Source organism: Bubalus bubalis, chromosome 4, assembly GCF_019923935.1.
Source record: "Bubalus bubalis isolate 160015118507 breed Murrah chromosome 4, NDDB_SH_1, whole genome shotgun sequence".
Lineage (NCBI taxonomy): Eukaryota > Metazoa > Chordata > Mammalia > Artiodactyla > Bovidae > Bubalus > Bubalus bubalis.
Window position 1 is genome coordinate 113,736,604 of NC_059160.1, and position 20,459 is coordinate 113,757,062.

General features: G+C 35.7%; 1 protein-coding gene across 1 annotated transcript in view; it reads right to left on the minus strand.

The window, feature by feature from the left end:
* Positions 1–20,459, minus strand: part of ZDHHC17 (zinc finger DHHC-type palmitoyltransferase 17) — a 99,464-nt gene that overhangs the window by 17,269 nt on the left and 61,736 nt on the right. Inside the window, exons 8-10 of the mRNA XM_006073216.4 lie at positions 17,346–17,471; positions 2,241–2,383; positions 552–652 (exon numbers count right to left, since the gene is read on the minus strand). Of these exons, the coding sequence (XP_006073278.2) occupies positions 552–652; positions 2,241–2,383; positions 17,346–17,471 (370 nt within the window). The remainder of the gene's footprint in view (positions 1–551; positions 653–2,240; positions 2,384–17,345; positions 17,472–20,459) is intronic.

Consider the following 20,459-nt stretch of genomic DNA (forward strand, 5'->3'; position numbering starts at 1 on the left):
AAAATTAACTGTTACCTATCACAGCAGAACAGTAATAAGTGTGACAGTAAGAAAAAATGCAGAGAAAATGACACTAAAACATGAAAATCACAACTCAGTACAAAGGTGCAGAATGTGTTAGAGAATCAGACAAATATGTGTTTCTACTCTACTCTATTAGAGATTAGCTGTGTGATCTTGGGAAAAAACAACAGATTAACCTGTTAAAACCTAAGTTTTCTCATCTATAAAACTGATACAACAATATAAGTGTAATAGGATGTGTAGTAAATGGAACACACAGTATTTAGGAAAATGACCTTAAAAAACTCAATTAATGGTCACTATTATCGATATTATTATTATTACTACTGATGTTATTAAAAGCAGCTTTGAAAAGCAATTTATTAAATATGAAACATTTAAAAATACATTAGTTCATACTTATTTTTCTAATAAAACGGTTTTATTCCAGTATATAGTGAGTAACTCAGCTATGTTAAATTATTAAACATTTGTTTTAATAACAAACAAAAATTGTTTTAGATAAGACCTTTATAACCAAAGGATATCATTCCAAAACCAGAAGAACCACGTCACATACATCCAAAATTTGGTTGCCAAATATATTCCAAGGGGCAATGCACTATGCATTGAATGATCAAAAAAGGATCTGTAAAACACAAGTTTTATAAAATGTGAACTCTATATTTCATTGTAGAAATGACTATTTATTTATTTAAATGAAAATTACATCTATTCCGCATAGTAAACTTTTAACAAAACCCAGAAATTCAGGATGCTTAAATATGAAGGCTGTTTTCCACGGTGATCAATAACACATGAAGGAAGGCACAGCTGAATGACTCAAGTCTGAAACTACTTTTAATTCATTAAGAATTAGAATTATATTCTATATACTTTCCAACTTTAGAATTTCATTGTATTCCTATTCTTTTAAATAAAAAACCCACTTTAGCAATATATAGTAACTCTATCATCCAGCTTATTACTCACCAAAGGCATGTTATAATTTTAACAAATGAGTGCAAAGTGAAGTGAAGTCGCTCAGTTGTGTCCAACTCTTTGCTACCCCATGGAGGAGCCTACAACACTCCTCCGTCCATGGGATTTTCCAGACAAGAGTACTGGAGTGGGTTGCCATTTCTTTCTCCAGAGGATCTTCCCAACCCAGGGATGGAACCTGGGTCTCCCACATTGTAGGCAGGTGCTTTACCATCTGAGCCACCAGGGAAGCCCAAAGCAATCCCCGAGTTTTTCACTGCATCATTATTTCTCCTCACCTCACATTCCCACTAAGCTTTCAGCACATCTTTTCAAAGAGAATGAACAAGCTAGTTTGGAGGAATTAAAGGTCATTATTTACAGCATTTAGAATTCAGGAAAAAATAAACGCTGATAAATTTTATTAAACACTAAGCAGGATCAGCCATCCATTTATGTTAAGAAGGCAGAATTGGTGAATTCTTACTTACACCTCTTGGTGAAAGTAAACACTAAAATAAGATTAAGTTTCTTCCTGAGAGTTACCACACTGGTGCACTACCATTCACTCTCATCTCTGTGAATTATTTTCAGAACTCTCTTGTGAAATTCTGGTGAACACAAAGTACTAAAGGAATGGAAATTAGGTGGGAAATTCTGGATCATAAATAACTTCCTAGTTTGCTGGATGGGCAACTTTAGGGCAATAGGATCTAAGGATAAGAAGCAAACAGAACGAACACAGTGTTTAGAGAACAAAGGAGAAAATCTTAAAAAACAACTGAGCCCACTTCATAGGCTTAGACTTTTCATACGCTTAGACGTCCCCTGTGCTACAACTACACCTCTTTCTTGCATACTGCCTATGACCAAAGAAAATTTAATTTCTATGGAAAGGTAAGCTCAGGCATTATTGTTATCCAAAAATAAGCAATATATTACATGCAGAGTTCAACAAACTCGCGTTCGTGTCTATTGAAATGTTTTAAAACTGTATTTTAGCCTTAAAAATGTTAGACTTAGTCACTAAAAGTAGCTTTACAGTCATTTTTCACAATGATGTTAAAAACGTTAAAGATGTCAGATATAAATTTGCCAAAAATTCTTTAACATTACATTAAGATCAAACATGTTACACAAAGGCAGTGTTCTAAATATGCATTAATATTATATTATTAATATAAAATTAATAGCCAGGTGCAAATTATGATTTTTACCTTTCTGGTTAAAAATACAGTTAAAAACAACACACTTACTTTGAAAGAAACTGTACTGTAGCCCAGACACCACCATACATTAGCCCTTTAATGAGCCAAGAATCAATATTTAAGTCTGCTATAAACCCAACCAGCCAAATAACTAGGAAAGGAGTTCCCAGCATTACTTTCTGCCGAAATTCCTGGACAGAAAACAAAAAAAAAACACAAAGTTTTTAATGTTTCAAGTAACCTCAATGTGAATCACTGTTACCTTTGTGAAAACACGAAACAGGGGTGAAATTATCAAATACACTTACTATGTGCAGAAAGTATTCAAGGTGCTAGTCTGTTTTCTAGAAAGAGGTATTAAATAAACAATTTAAAAGTACTTGGTTGAAGTTGTGGAAAATGAGAACAGAAGTTATAAGAGTGGGTTTAGACAGTCAGATACAGAAGACAGCAGGTACCACCTGCTAACACATGGATGGGCTAAAAAACAGTTTATGAAAATACTACCCGATTTTAACAGGTGCATTGACATCTAAGGAGACAAGGGCAACCAGAATGACTGAAGGTCCAACAGCTGTATCAGATAAGGAAAACAGTATGTTTAACCTGGAGAAGATATTTTGAATGCTACATGTAAATAGTATATTAAAATACCAAAGTAAAAGTATAAAATCCATTTTATTTACAGAGTCCCAGAGATCACAGAATGGAGATGATGTGCCTCTGAACACATATCAAAGTACAGTGCTTAAAACTTCTGCTGTAGTACCATTTTATATTTGTACTGGTCTGTTAGAAATACTCGTAAGTATAAAACCAGTCTGCTTCCTTCTAACAGCTATTACAACCATATCTTTGGAGCAACACACAGTCTATTGCCTCTCACAGACTTGTAGGCGGCTATTAAGTCTTTCGAGTTACGTTCAGTTCAGTTCAGTCGCTAGGTCGTGTCCGACTCTTTGCGACCCCATGAATCACAGCACACCAGGCCTCTCTGTCCATCACTAACTCCCGGAATTCACTCAGACTCATATCCATCGAGTCGGTGATGTCATCCAGCCATCTCATCTTCTGTCGTCCACTTCTCCTCTTGCCCCCAATCACTCCCAGCATCAGGGTCTTTTCAAATGAGTCAACTCTTCGCATGAAGTGGCCAAAGTACTGGAGTTTCAGCTTCAGCATCAGTCCTTCCAATGAACACCCAGGACTGATCTCCTTTAGGAGAGACTGGTTGGATCTCCTTGCGGTCCAAGGCACTCTCAAGAGTCTTCTCCAACACCACAGTTCAAAAGCATCAATTTTTCGGCACTCAGCTTTCTTCACAGTCCAACTTTCACATCCATACATGACCACAGGAAAAACCATAGCCTTGACTAGACGGACCTTTGTTGGCAAAGTAATGTCTCTGCTTTTGAATATGCTGTCTAGGTTGGTCATAACTTTCCTTCCAAGGAGTAAGCGTCTTTTAATTTCAAGGCGGCAATCACCATCTGCAGTGATTTTGGAGCCCAAAAAAATAAAGTCTGACACTGTTTGCACTGTTTCCCCATCTATTTCCCATGAAGTGATGGGACCAAAAGCCATGATCTTCGTTTTCTGAATGTTGAGCTTTAAACCAACTTTTTCACTCTCCTCTTTCACTTTCATCAAGAGGCTTTTGAGTTCCTCTTCACTTTCTGCCATGATTGATATTTCTCCCGGCAATCTTGATTCCAGCTTGTGCTTCTTCCAGCCCAGCATTTCTCATGATGTACTCTGCATATAAGTTAAATAAGCAGGGTGACAATATACAGCCTTGATGTACTCCTTTTCCTATTTGGAACCAGTCTGTTGTTCCATGTCCAGTTCTAACTGTTGCTTCCTGACCTGCATACAGGTTTCTCAAGAGGCAGGTCAGGTGGTCTGGTATTCCTATCTCTTTCAGAATTTTCCACAGTTTATTGTGATCCACACAGTCGAAGGCTTTGGCACAGTCAATAAAGCAGAAATAGATGCTTTTATGGAACTCTCTTGCTTTCTCCATGATCCAGTGGATACTGGCAATTTGATCTCTGGTTTCTCTGCCTTTTATAAAACCAGCTTGAACATCTGGAAGTTCACGGTTCACATACTGCTGAAGCCTGGCTTGGAGAATTTTGAGCATTACTTTACTAGCATGTGAGATGAGTGAGTTGCGTTAGAGGACAAAATTAGATATTACAGTTGTGATCTAACAAAGCTCAGAGTGTAAACATTACTCTCCTCATTGAATATTTACCTTTTTGAAGGCCAAGATTTTTTTAGCACCCCTTTCATACCATTGGCCTCTAATGAAATAAACACTTTTTTCATATAAATGACTATTTTCCCCAATTCAGTCACTGTAATTCATATACTGAACTAATTGTGTAATTTTAACTTAGAATAATAATTAAACATATCAACTTCAGAGTTTAATTTTATGCTGTTGTGAAATGTCATCCTTCCAATTTCTTTTTTATCTCTATTACGTGTGAATTTTGTATCAAGACATTAGAGAACATATAATTGGGAAGAGTATATGAGTAAGGGTGCATATTGGTGGGAGAGAAGGTGAACGCGTGGCACTTGAAAAAGTATTTTCTAAAACTATCTTTAATCTGGTTTGTTTTTAGTCGAGACATTTGTTTCACCCCAGCAATGGGCACATTTTTTGTCCTTATTAAAAATTAAGACACAATTTATATACAGTGAAATTCACCCTTTTCTGTGTATACTTCTCTGAGTTTTGATGAATATACAGTTGCATAACAAGCATGAATATCAAGACACAGCACAGCCCCAGTAAGCCCCGAAATGCCTTGTGCCACGAGGCGCAGCCCTGGTCACCCGTAGTCCGATATCTGTCCTTTGACTTTTTCCTTTGCACGCATGTCACATAAAAGGGATCATACTGAATGCAGTCTTTGAGTCTGGTTTCTTTCACTTAGATAATGCATCTGACATTCATCCATTTGTTTCGTGTATCAATAGTAAGTTCCTTTTGAATGCTGAGCAGTATTCCATTACAGAATTTAACACAGCCTGGCTATCCACTCCCCACCTGAGAGACTATGCTTGTCCCCACTGTCTGACTGTAAATGAAGCCATCATAAACATTTACATATAATTTTTTGTGTGAACATCGGCTCATTTCACCCAGTGAAAAACCTACGTGTTTGATTCCTGGATGTTTTTCAAGCTGCTGTTTAATATACATATTACTATACTGTAAAGAGGTAACGGTGATATGCTGCTTTTATAGCTACAGAAAAGTTTATTTTATATTTCATTACAGAATTTTTCAAATATATAGTAAATCTGAAGGGATTTTGAAGTGAATCTACCACCCAGATTCAATCCAGTTCTTTAATTACACTTTTAAATAATTGCAATTTTTAATCTGGTTTAAAAACTGATGCACAGTTAATTTACAGTGTTGCCTTAGCTTCAAGTGCACAGCAAAGTAGTTTCAGTCACACATACAAAGGGATATTTATATATACTCGTTTTCAGATTCTTTACCATTGTAGATTATTACAAGACACTGAATATACTTCCCTGTGCTATAGAGTAGGTCCTTGTTGTTTATCTATTTTATTCATAGTAGTGTGTAGATGTTAATCCCAAACTCCTAACTAATTTATCTCCCCCAACCCCCTATTATGCTTTCTGGTCACCGTAAGTTTCTTTTCTATGTCTGCGAGTGTATTTCTATTTGGTAAAGACGCGCATTTATATTACTTTTTAAGATCCCACACATAAGTGATCTTGTATATTTGTCTTTCTCTGACTTAATATGGTTTCTAGGTTCATCCATGTTGCAGCAAATGGCATTAGTTCATTTTTTATGGCTGAGTAACATTCCACTGTGTATATATACCATCCTTATCTTATTTAGGCTGCTTCCATGTCTTGGCTATTATAAATAGTGCTGCTATGAAAACTGGGGTGTATGTATCTTTTTGAAATAGAGTTTTATCTGGATACATGCCCAGGAGTGGGATTGCTGGATCATACGGTAACTATTTTCAGTTTTTTTAGGAACCTCCACACTGTTCCCCATAGTGACTGCACCAATTTACATTCCCACCAAAAGCATAGGCGAGTTCCCTTTTCTCCACACCCTCTCCAGCATATATTATTTGCAGACATTTTAATGACGCCCATTCTGATTAGCGGGCTTCCCGGGTGGGACTAGTGGTGGCAAAGAATCCACCTGCCAATGCAGGAGATGTAAGAGAGATGGGTTCAATCCCTGGGCTGGGAAGATCCCCTGGTGGAGAAAATAGCAACCTGTTTCATATTCTTGCCTGGAAAATTCCATGGACAGAAGAACCTGGTGGGCTACAGGTTCCACGGGGTCACAAAGAATTGGACATGACTGAGCACACAGGAGAAAGAGGAACATTGGTGGGAGTGGGATTAGGCGACAGGGTGCTCTGCTGCCAATCTATGAACATGCAAATATATACTGACTGGTGCGAAGTGGCACCTCATTGTAGTTTTGATTTGCATTTCTCTAATAATAAGTGATAATGAGCATCTTTTCATGGCCACCTGTATGTCTTCTTTGGAGGAATGTCTATTTAGGTCTTTCATCCATTTTTTTTGATTGGGTTTTTTTTTTTTTTAATATATTAAGCTATTTATTATGAGCTTTTTATTTTAGAAATTAATCCCTTGCTGGTAGCATCATTTACAAATATTTTCTCCCATCCCACAGGTTGTCTGTTTTGTTTATGCTTTCCTTTGCAAAAACTTTTAAGTTTAATTAGGCCCCATTTGTTTCTTTTTGTTTTTATTTCCATTACTCTTTAGAGATGGATCTGAAAAATATTACCATGATTTATGTCAAAGAGTGTTCTGCTTATGTTTTCTTCTAGGAGCTTCACAGTATCCAGTTCTACGTTTAGGTCTTTAATCTATCTTGAGCTTATTTTTATACATGGTGTTAAAGAAAGTTCTAATTTCATTCTTTCACATGAAGCTGTCTAGTTTTCCCAGCACCTTCTTCTCAAAGGGCCTGTCTTTCTTTCATTGTATATTTCTGCCTCCTCTGTTGTAGATAACTGACCGTAACTGTGTGGGTTTCTTGCTGGGCTTTCTGTCCTATTCACTGGTCCATGTACATCTGGACTGTACATGTACAGTACTTTACTGTTTTGATTACCATAGCTTTGTAGTATAGTCTGAAGTCAGGGAGCATGATTCTTCCAGTTCCCCCTTTCCTTTCTCAAGATTGTTTTGGCTATTCCAAGGTCTTTTGTGTTTCCAAAGAAATTGTAAAATTTTTTATTCTAGGTCAAAGAAAAATGCCATTGGTAATTTGATAGTTGATTGTGCTGAATCTGCAGGTTGCCTTGGGTAGTGTGGTCATTTTAACAATACCAATTCTTTCAATTCAAGAACATCATATACCTTTCCATCTGTTTGTGTCATCTTCAATTTTTCTTATTAGTAGCTTATAGTTTTTTTAAGAGTTCAGGTGTTTTATCTCCTTAGATAGGTTTATTCCTAGGTACTTTATTCTTTTTGATGCAATGGTAAATGAGATTGTTTCCTTAATTTCCCATTTTGATATTTCATTGATAGTGTATAGAAACACAACAGATTTCTATATATTAGATTTGCATCCAATAACCTTATCAAATTCATTGGTGAGCACTAGCAGTTTTCCACTAGCATCATTAGGATTTTCCACATATAGCATAATGTCACCTGCTTTACTTCTTTTCCAAATTGGATTCTTTTAATTTCTTTTTCTTCTCTAAACTGCTGTGCCCAGGAATAAAATGCTGAATAAAATTGGCGAGAGTGGGCATCCTTATATTATTCCCAATATTAAAAGGAATACTTTCAGCTTTTCATCACTAAGTATGATGTGAGCTGTGGGTCAGGCAGTTTTAATAAAAAATGCAGGCAGATCCCAAGTACTCGCTACCCAGAGTTCCCATCTTGCAAAACAGTATTATAATATCACAACCAGGATACTGACACTGACAGAATTAAGATAAAGAATATTTCCCTCACTACAAGGAATATTTCCATCCTTTAAAGTAACTTCCTTCATCCCTTACCCTTCATCCCCATATAAACCTCTGCCAATTGCTAATCTGTTTTACATTTCCATAATTTTGTAATTTCAAGAATTTTATATAAATGGAATTATACAGTACGTAATCTTACAGGATTGGCTTTTCATTCATCATAATTTTCTGGGTACTCACTGGGTTACTGCACATACCATTAGTTCATTCCTTTTTATTGCTGAGGAATATTTCACAGAATGAATGTGTTAGTTTATTTAATCATTCACCCACCGAAGGACTTTGGGGTTGTTTCCATTTGGGGTCTATTATGAACATATGAATGAATATTATGAATATATGAGTATGAATGCTATAAACATTCACATACAAATCTGTGTGTGAACGTCAGTTTTCATTTTTCTGGGATAAACGCTTAAGAGTATGATTTCTGGGTTGTATGGTACTGCGTGTTCCGACCTGCTCTCCAGGGTGCTGTACTGCTTTACATGTTTGCCAGCAATGTCTGAGTCTCTCAGCATCCTCGGCAGCATCTGGTGGTGCTGTAACTTTTTACTGCAGTTATTCAGATAGGTATATAACAGTAAGTCACTGCAGTTTCCATTTGAATTTCCCAAATGACTAAAATGATGTTGGAATATTTTTTCATGTGCCTGTCACTTTTATACCTTTTTTGGTAAAAATGTCTCTTCTTTAAACTATTTTCTAATTGGATTATTTGATTTTACACTTTTGAGTTTTGAAAGCTCTTAATATATCTTGGAAACTAGTCCCTTTATTGGATATGTGGCTTGTAAATTCTTTATCCCAGTCTGTAGTCTTCATTTTCATTTTAATAACAGGGTCTTTCACAGAACATAAGTTTTAATTTTAACTCAAATCTGAATGATCAATTTTTACCTTTACGGATCATGCTTTTTATGTTAAATCTCTGTGTAGCCCTAGATTTTTAGGTTTTACATTTTACATTTAAGTCTTCAACAGTTTTGAGTTAATTTATTAATACAGTATGAGGTCTGAGTAGAGGTTTATTTTTTTGCCTATGCATGTCCTGTTGCTCCAATATGAATTGTTATAAAGGCTATATTTCCTCCACTGAATCATTTTTACACATCTGTCAAACATCTGTGGGCACATCTTTGTGGTTCTAATTCTAGGCTCTCTATTCTGTTTCACTGATTATTTTATATCTCCAGCAACAAGACTACCGAGTCTTGACAACTGAAGCTATATAGCAGGTGTTAAAACTGCCGACAGTGATTTTTCTTTTTCAAAATTAAAAGTTTTAAGTATTCTAAGGCTACTGCCTTTCCAAGTAAGTTTTGGTTATACCAAAAAAAAAAAAAAAAAATATTGCCAGGATTCGAGAACTGATATATTTACTACATTGAATCTTCCAATTCATGAACACAGTAAGTCTCCCCACTTACTTAGATCATCCTTGATTTCTTTCATTGGCATTTAAAATTTTTCATCATACAAGTACTTTATCACCATTTACAGATCAACTCTCTAGGAAAATAACCTGAAGACTAGCAGAAAAGATTTACCATAACTAAAGAAATAAAGGTGGAACCACAATGGGATGGCAGGAAGGGGTGAACGCAGTATAATCAGAGCTCACATCTCCAGGATCAGTGGACTTACAAATTGAAGGAGTATCACAATCCTAGAGGTCTTCCCCAAGGAAGAAGTGGTTTAAGCCCTATGCGGGGCTCCCCAGCCACGGGGTCCCCTCCTGCACTAGGAAGAAAAGCTTCCACACATCTGGCTTTGAAAACCAGCAGGACCCATTTCAGGAGAGCTGGAGGTCCACAGGAAACAGAGATTCTGTTTTAAAGGACACTGGCAAAATTCAGATGCTCCAAAGTACTAGCATAAAGAGGCAATAGTTAGAAGCCTGGAACAGATGCACTAGCTGAGCTTGAAGAGTCCTCTGGAGCGGCAGAAAGAGAATAAAAGATCCCTACATATACAAAAATTGGTGGCAGCTACTTTGGGGAACTTCTTTTACCCTAATAACACTAGGTTTCCCTGGTGGCTCAGCTGGTGAAGAATCCACCTGCAGTGCGGGAGACCTGGGTTCAATCCCTGGGCTGGGAAGATCCCCTGGAGAAGGGAAAGGCTACCTACTACAGTGTTCTCACCTGGAGAATTCCATGGACTGTATAGTCCAAGGGGTCACAAAGAGTCAGACACAACTGAGCAACTTTCACTTTCACTAACACTAGGGTTGGAAAGCAGCATTTTAGAATCCTCCCTCTAGCCTATTGGTCCCCAGAACCTGGCCCCACCCTCCATCCGGGCAGCACACCCCAAGCACTGCCCCTACCACCACCTGGGGCCACCCAAACAGCCAACCAATCAGCATGATATACTACAATAACAAACTGAAGAATAAAAATCATATGATTATCTCAGTAGATACGTAAAAAGTTTTTAACAAAATTCAACATTCATTTACGATAAAAAATCTCAACAAAAGTGGGTATAGAGGAAACATATCTCAATATAAAAAAGGCTATATATGACCAACCCACAGGTAACATCATACTCAATAGTAAAAAGTTGAAAGCATTTCCTCTAAGATCAGGAACACAAAGATGCACACTCTTCTACTTTTATTGAACACAGTATTAGAAGTCCTAGCCACAGCAGTGAGACAAGAAAAAGAAAAAAAGAATCCAAACTGGAAAGGAGGAAGTAAAACTGTCAATGTTTGCAGATGACATGACACTATATATAAGACATCACCAAAAATCTATTAGAACTAATAAGTGAATTGAGTAGTTACAAGATATAAAATCAATAAATTAAACTCTGTTGGTTTACATACTAATAACAAACCATGAGAAAGAGAAATTAAGAAAACAATCCCATCTACAAGTACATCAAAAAGAATACAATATCTAGTAATAAATCTAACCAAAGAGGTAAAAGATTTGTACTCTGAAAACTGTTAAGACATTGATAAAAGAAACTGAAGATGGCACAACAAATGGAGAAACATACCATTCTCACAGACTGGAAGAAGTAATATTGTAAATGACCATATCACCCAAGGCAATTTACAGATTCAATGTGGTCCTTATCAAAATACCAATGGCACTTTTCACAGAACTAAAACAAGCAATTCTACAATTTGTATGGAAACACAAATAACCTGAATAGCCAAAGCAATCTTGAGAAAGAAGAACAAAGCCAAAATATCACCTTCCTTGATTTCATACTGTACTGCAAAGGCACAACAATCAAAACAGCGCAGCGCTGGCACAGAAACGGACACGCCGGTCACTCACCGGAGAAACGCAAATCAAAACCAAAACAGGATGCCACCTCAGACCTGTAAGAGTGGGCATCATCAAAAAAGACGCGAAAAGCACAAATGCTGGTGAGGATTTGGAGAAAGGGAAATCCCTGCCGACTACGGGTGTAACTGTAAATCGGTACAGGCACTATGGAGGGTCCACAAAAAGTAGAACTGCCGCACATCCCAGAAATATCACTTCTGCGTATCTACCAAAGAAAACCCAAGGACTAAACAGAAAACATATTTACACCTCAGTGTTCACTGCAGTATTATTTACTGTAGTCATGATACAAAAGCAACTTAAGTGCCCACTGATGTATGAATGGATACACAAGATGTGATCTATATACATATAATGGAATATTACTCTGCCATTAAAGAGAATGAAGTCTTGCTATTTGTGACAACATGGATGGACTGAGAGGTATTATGCTAAGTGGAATAAATCAGAGAAAGACAAATATTACTACCACGTGGTCTCACTTACATGGGAAATCTAAAAATACAAACAAAACACAAACAGACTCAGAGATACCAGAGGGGAAGGGGCTGCGGCTGAAAGAGATTAAGAGGTACAAACCTCCAGTTATAAAATAAATAAGCCATGAGATGTAATACACAGCATAAAGAATATGGTCAATAATATTATAACAAATTTATATAGGAACAAATGGTTACCAGACTTAATGTGATCATTTCATATATGTATGAATGTATACATATATTGCATACATTCATTGTATACATTGATCATTTTATACAAATGTCAAATCACTATGCAGTACATCTGAAACTGACATAATAATGGACATCAACTATATTTCAATTTTAAAAAGTTATGTTTACACTATACTATAGTCTATTAATACCCTTATGTCTAAAAAAAAGCCTATCTTTTAATTTAAAAATATTGCTAAAAAATTGCTAAAAAGTGCTAACCATCACTTGAGCCTTTCTTCATCAAGTCATAATCTTTTTGCTGGTGGAGGGTTTGAAATACTGCAAGAATTACCAAAATGTGACATGGAGACATGAAATAAGCAAATGCCAAGAAACTGGCACCAACAAGACTTACTTGATGCAGCTTGCCACAAAACTTCACTTGTTAAAAAAAAAAGAAGAAATATCTGTGAAATGCAATAAAATGAGATATGCCTGGAGTTTTCCTTTGTGTACTGTCTTTGCCTGCTTTTGGAATCATACGTCATTTCTATTCTGCTACTTGCCCATATAAGCAACTTTCCAATATTCTTGTAGGTGAAGTGAGTTTCTTACAGACAGCATATAGTTGAGTCATGGATAATCCACACTGCCGATATCTTTTAATTGGTATATTTAGACCATGTATAGTTATTCTGGGCTTTCAGGGTGGTGCTAGGAGTAAAGAACCAATACAGGAGACTTAAGAGATAAGGGTTGTTCGATCCCTGGGTCAGGAATATCCCCTGGAGGAGGACATGACAACCCACTCCAGGATTCTTGCCCGGAGAACCCCATGGGCGGAGGAGAGCTACAGTCCAGAGAGGGTCACAGAGAGCCTGATGTGACTGAAGCAACTTAGCAAACAAACAGTTACTCTAACTACTGATATGTTAGGATGCTGCTGCTGCTAAGTCGCTTCAGTTGTGTCCGACTCTGTGCGACCCCATAGACGGCAGCCCACCAGGCTCCCCAGTCCCTGGGATTCTTCAGGCAAGAACACTGGAGTGGGTTGCCATTTCCTTCTCCAATGCATGGAAGTGAAAAGTGAAAGTGAAGTCGCTCAGTCGTATCTGACTCTTAGCAACCCCATGGACTGCAGCCCACCAGGCTCCTCCATCCATGGGATTTTCCAGGCAAGAGTACTGGGTGGGTTGCCATTGCCTTCTCCGATCTGTTAGGATATAAATCTATAATTTACTGTTTTGTTTTCTATTTGTTCTGTTTTTGTTTCCGTTTTCTTTTTCCTACTTGTGAGTTACTGAAAAACTTTTCATATCTATAAAAGCTTTTCAGAATTTGTATCTCTTTGAATAGCTTTTTTAGTGGTTACTCTAAGTACAATATAAATATAACTTATCACAGTATACTGGTGTCATCATTTCACCAATCTAAGTGAAGTGTGGCAACCTTACCTCCGTTATTATTCCTCTGTCTTCACCTGTTTACAATATAAGTTGTCTCAAATCAGTTCTCTACATGCATTTAGATCCACGGTAAACAATACTGTGATGTTTGTTTCAACTGTCAAACATAGTCTGGAAGATGCAGAATAAGGAAAGTCTTCTGTATTTACCTGTAATTTTGCTTACTTGATATTATGTTCCAAGAGCCTTTCTTTTATCACTTCCCATCTGTCTAAAGAACGTCTCTTAGCCACTTTCAGGGCAGGACTGAGGTCTACAAATTCTGACTTTTCTTTTATCTAAAAATGTGTTCTTCTCCTTCACTCCTGAAACATATTTTCACTGGATTCTGAATTGATAGTTCTTTCCATCCAGCATTTGGAAAATGCAGCAGCTGCTCCTGCCTCTACAGCGTCTGAATAGAAATCCACTGTTACTATTGGTTTTATCCCTACTGCTAAGGGGTGTTTAAGATTTTTATTTCTTGGTCTTTACTTTCCAGAAGTTTCACTATGATACATTTGGTTTGGATTTTATTGAGTTTACTCTGTTCAGGGTTTGTTCTACTTGTTAACCTACAAGTCTGTCTTTTGCCAAATTTGGGGACTTTTTGGCCATTATATCTTTGAGCATGTTTTCAGCCCCACCCTCTTTTCTTCTGGAACTCCAATCATATCAGTGTCAGATATACAATAAACACAGGCCCCTAAGGTTCTCTTTAGTTTGTTTTCATCAGTTTATTTCCTTTTGTTGTCTTCAAGGTCATTGATTCTTCTCTCTTCTCTTCTGCTGTTGAACTCATCCACTGACTTTTAAAAAAATTTTTGGTTCTTATTTACAGTCTATTTCTATATCTCTATTTCTTCACTAAGCCTCTATTTTTCACTTGTTTCAAGTATGTTCCTAAGTATTCACCGAAGGCTTTTTATGATGATTGTTTTAAAATCTTTTGTCACATAATTCTAACATCTTCTATATTACATTGGCATCTAATGATTCTCTTTTCATTCAGTCAGATCTTCTTGATTCTTGTTTTGATGAACAACTTCTGTTTGAAACCTAGATGTTTGGGGTATTATGAGACACTGGGTCGTATTTAAGCCTTTCGTGTGGACTCCTCTGATGCAGGCAGGGGGACACCTTCTCATTACTGGCAGGTGAGGTGAAGTCCAGGATGCCAAGCGGGCCTTCGCTGACACTGAGGAGGGGTTTCCTCAGTATTGATGGGCAGAGGTGGGGCTCCCAAGTCCCCAGTCCCCCTCCACGGGTGCCCTCCCTGGCTGGGAGTGCCTCATTCCTGTTTCCTACGTGATCACCACTAACACAGCAGGGGATGGGACCTCACTGACAGCTAGTGGGGACGAAAATCCCGGCTCTCTACTCGACCTTCCCTGACACCACCCCAGGAGAGAAGCTGGGGCCCATCATTATAGTGTGGTAAGGTTGGAAAGCTGGGTCTTTGTTGGTATGAGTCAGGGTGGGTCCACAGCCTTTTCTGTTGTTTCTGGCTGTAGCAGAAATTTATTTTCTAAAAATTTCTACCTTGCCAAATACACTGTCTCTTTTGTGGTTTCTGGCTTAAGGGCAAGCTTTTGGGGGAGCTGTTTTTGTCTGTACCCATTCATGATTCTGGGTTGTTGGCTTTGTCAGTTCCTCTTCTGGAAAATATGAAGCAAAAAAAGAAAAAGGAGGGAACTTACCACCACGTTATTGTTTGGATCCTTAGCGCCCTAACTCTCTGCCTTCTTCTCTCCATCCTCAGTCTTCCTATATTTGTTTTGTACATAATATCCAGGTTTTTTAATTGTACTTGGAATGAAGGAATAGGGAAAACTACATCTACTCCATCTTCCCAGATTTTCACATAATTAATAAAAAACATTAGAAATACTTATGAGATTTTCACTGCTAACAGAAGGGATCCTGGGTTTTTAAATGTTGAGAAACACTAATTGAGAGATTTCCTTATAACTCATCAAGATTCCTTTCATATCTGTCTACTATCAGTGTCCAAAAATATTTTTTTTCCTTTTGGGCTGACTTATTTTTAGTAAAAAGCTATTGAGTCTTGGGCGTTTTCTTGTTTAGTTTTAAATACAGAACATACTTCACAGACTAGCAAATCAAGTCATGTTCATAATTTAAATTTTTCTAATGTGAGATGGAAAGAGAATAGTCTATACAAATGCAAATATTTAATTTCACAAAGCCCCAGTTAATGAAATCATAAATTTTTATCTAGTGATTGCTTTAGATTACTAATATTTTTAAAGCTATTAATGCAAAAAGCTAAAACAAAAAAAACCAGGAATATACAACTTCTGAACTGATCACAATACACAAATGTTAATAAAATTGTGCAGAACTTTTTAATGCAGCTCTCTTCTTAAAAGAAACTGTATTCAAACACATGGTTCATTACTGCTATAATAAATAATTTTATAAACATCTAAAACTTCACTAAGCAAATGAAAGCATAAAGATAATGAGATGTTCCAGAGTAACAAAAGACATTTTTATTAGTGGCCTAGTTATTATGAGAAATTAGCCATTTTTTACCTTGTTGAGCAAAACTGCTCTAAATCTTGGAGGACAGAGCAACATCAAAGTATTGGCCAAAAAGTTTGTTGTGGTTTTTCCATAACACTGTATGGAAAAACCAGAAGAAACTTTTGAGCCCACTCAATAAATAATTAACTATTTTAATATCATACCTAAATAGTAAAATGAAAAGATGATACGACATGCAAAATCTGCTCCTTGGCCTCAAATATGGGGCTGAAAATGGCCAAGTTTATAAACGACAAATCTAATTCTTCTGATGTCTAAGTAATGAACCAATGGACTTTTCAGCTCATTAGGACATTAAGGAAGTCTAAATCCTACATATCAATGAGGCATGCTTTCAAATCTGTTTCCCTTTACCCCAAACTTATTTTGTTTTGGTAACAGATAGATCAGTGTTAACTTTATATAAAAGTATTACCATTAGAACCGCCTGAATAAGACATATATGATACCCAAGGCTTAATGTCATTCAAATTGTGATTATTGACAAGTTAACAAATATCTCATCATTTATTTAGATATACCAAAAAAACTATCAGTCAGCTAATTTTTCTTTTAAGGAAATCAATTTTTAAGGAATACAGATCCTTCTTTTGGGGAAAATGTTGTTAGTTTTGAAATCATACAATTAGGCAACTAAGGCAAAAATCAAACAGCTTAAAACTGAAGATTTTATGGAAGATTTAAAATGAGCTTTCAATAGAGAACTGAATAGTAAGTTTCTCTCTCTCAATGAAAGTTACAACATATTACAAAAGAATGGAAAGCTTAAACTAACTATAGAGATGTAAGTAGTTTCAAAATATATAAGGACTAAGATTTTTCACAATTTATTATTATACTAACAAATACACTTAAAAGGAAAAGTTTTATTATCTCTCTATAAAAACAAAGGCCAGCTGAATTAAAGTTTATGTTAGTACTGAAAAGGCATCTAAACAATTTCACATGCACCCATCCTTCTTAAACCTCGCTGTCTACCTTTATTTAGCTGGGTGAAATAATATTTTAAAAACTACACTGGCCAATGCCAAAACTAAAGCCTATACACATGCTAAGAAAATATGCTTATGAATTTTACTTAAAAAGACTATCTGTTGAAAATCTTCAGTCATGGATTTACCTTATCGGCTTTCAGCTTTCTAAGGAAAGATGGATTGTCATATCCTTTTGCTTGCCGTGCCTCTTGCAAATGGTTGATCATCCACACATTTTTTCTCTGCTTTGCCAAATCAAGTGCTGATTCGCCCTGATGATATAAGCAGAAGAAATTCACATTAAAAAAAAAGAAAACAAAGAAAAAGTAGAATATTTTAGTTACTAGCTAAAATTAAAGCACTTCCACAAAGATAAATGGACAGCACTATTAATTCATTAACATTGTTTTTACATCTAGCAAAGTCAATTACTAAAGACTCTAAATGGTATATTACTTATGCTTTTCCACTTAAGGTACAGTCAGAAAATATATTTACACATCCTATTCTATAGACTATTTCTGGCTTGCATTTTAACTTATTTTAGAGAGTAATCAAAAAGTAGGTATTTTAGCACCTGCTGGATCAGAGGCTATCACTAAGTTTATGCAGTTATTCTAAATTCTTTAAGGGTTTCATTAGTAATAGTTATTGCTACAAACCATCCTGCTATAATACCAAACTGCCAGAAATCTGTTTAATTTTAGTGATGAAAGAAGTCTAAAGAAGAGAAGAGAGAAGAAAAAGAGAAAACTTCCACTTCTACTACTATTATATTGGTATTCTTGATCATGTTAAATTCATTCACCCATCCAGAAACTTCCAAAGAGAACTAGGGCAGTAACAAAAAAGTTAAACTCGTGTTAGAGACTTGCAGCTCCCTTTAAAATTGCAAGAAAAAGAATGCCAGGAAGTATAAATGACCAAAACTAAAACGTTTTAAAGGAAGTAAGAAATAAGAAATGAGTGTCCCCAATTCTAAATTTATGCTTCTTTATGCCTTTATTAATTAAAAATCATATTTCTCCTTTTGGTAGTTATATACCTACATTTTTATTCTATTTCATAGTCTCCACATTTATCTACTTCCTTAAAAAGAAAAAATAATTTTGTTTGCCAAAATTTCAAGAATTAAGGATGAATATTCAAAATTGCTTTAAAAATGGGAAAAAAATACTGAAATTTTATTTTTAAAAACTGGATGAAAATAAAGACATAAGGAGGCCTGGGTGCCTTACTTAAGAGGGTAATTATTAATCAAATATGGAATATAGTTTATTCAATTTTAAAAAAACACTGAAAAACAAAAAACCAAACAACAAAATAAACACACCACTACCACCAAGAGCAACAGCAATAACAACACAACAATAAAAACAAAAAGCCTAACCAATCCTTTAATAAAAAGATCAATAGTATTTAATAAGAAATGGGCTAACTTAGGTGAATCTTCCACAAATAGGGATATTTACTTTAAAATGTCTCCTTACCTATTCCAAAATTCTATCACCTAGGTTGTCAGAACCAGCTAATTAATCCAAACTGAAAGATTACCTGAATAAAAGCAATCCCTTGGGTAACAACTCCCAGAGAATATCCTGCAGTTGCCTCGGTCCAGCTGAGCACCCCTTCCACTAGAGGGCCATGTGACACCTAAGGATTGCCTAGATAAAAAGATGGAGGGAGCTTTAAGAAATCTTTCAACTACTCCTCTAGTCATCTGACTACTTTTGTACAGTTCTTTTATTCAGCTGGCAAAATAAACAAGCAATTAATTTAAAAAATTCTACTAAAACCAAAGTTCCAAGTCAAGTCTATATTTGAACACTCCATGTATTAGCCAAAATAGCAAGTGATAATAACAAGAGCAGTAACAAGAATCATGGAGTATTAGAGTATGTAACTAACTAGTAATAAAAGATATTCTTCAGGGGGTTTGGTGAGATAAACACTATGGAAGGTGGAAGATCACTTTTTGCCTAAGTGAGGTTGAATTTCATTATTAAAACTAAGGAAAGTTCTTCTTTGGAGACCATCAAGGTCGGGTACCTAAGAGGTAATGAAAACTATTTTCTGAAAATAGTTTCTTAGCTCTTTTCAAGAAACCATACAAAAGTCTTTCAACACAATTAACAAAGCTCAGGAATTTTACATTTTGCACAAGCTAAAAATTATGTCCTTTGATAATTTTAGAAAGAAAAAATTATAAATATATAGGCAGCACTCAAGATTAATTGCCCTCCCCAAACTCAATTCATCTGAATTTATCAACAAAAAACATGTGTAAGGAGGTGAAATATATTTTTAAATCCACAAATGAGATGCTACCATGAAAAGGGATTACTGCATAGGTCATTTTTCTTAAGCATGCCAAATCACTCTCTCCCACTATTGTTACTACCTCAGAAGATTTATTCTTTGTAACCATTAATTAGGGACATGGTTTTTAAACTCTTTTAAGGCATGTCTGATGAAAGTCTGGCAACTTCCTCGCCAGAAAAATGCTGATATTTTATTCATTAACAATTTTAGAGCTCATGGACCTACCCCTTAACCAAAATCCACTGGTGGGCCCCAGATTAAGAACCTCTAATTGAGGGTATATGGTCATTCCTAATCCTTCTAAGGATAAAATTAGTCATTTTAAAGTTACCTATCATTTAATAATATCTCCAAAATAAGTTATTATTTTGATAAAAGAATCATTTGTTTATATATTAAAAGAACTGAAACACTCAAATAACTAATTTACAAGGATATAAAGACAGATTCCTAAGAAACTTATGCTTAATTTTATTTAGGAAATAGCTATTTTAGAAGAAATAGAGTCAATCAATAGTTAAATACTATAACATAAAGTATAATTTTTCATATTCTTTGAAGAATGTAACTTTTATTAGCTATTAAAGCCATATCCAGATTTACAGGCTCCATCTTGGTACAATTCATGTTTATCAACCAGACTTTCTCAAGGCTTAAAATGAAAAAAGGAAAAATAAACAGCTATAAATCAACTTAATCTGTCAAATTCCAGGACAAACAATCTAGGTTGGTTTTTTTTTATTTAACGAATTTTTCACATAGCTATGTGACATTCCACATAGCTAAAAGGTACCATGTCAAATTATATATGACTAAAGCAGAACCAAGTCCTATTGCCCCAAAAAAGCTTATTTCCTTCCATTTTCACAATTTCAACATGTATCACAGGACACTCAGTTATTCAAACCAAAACTGAATCATTGATGTTTTTTCTTTCA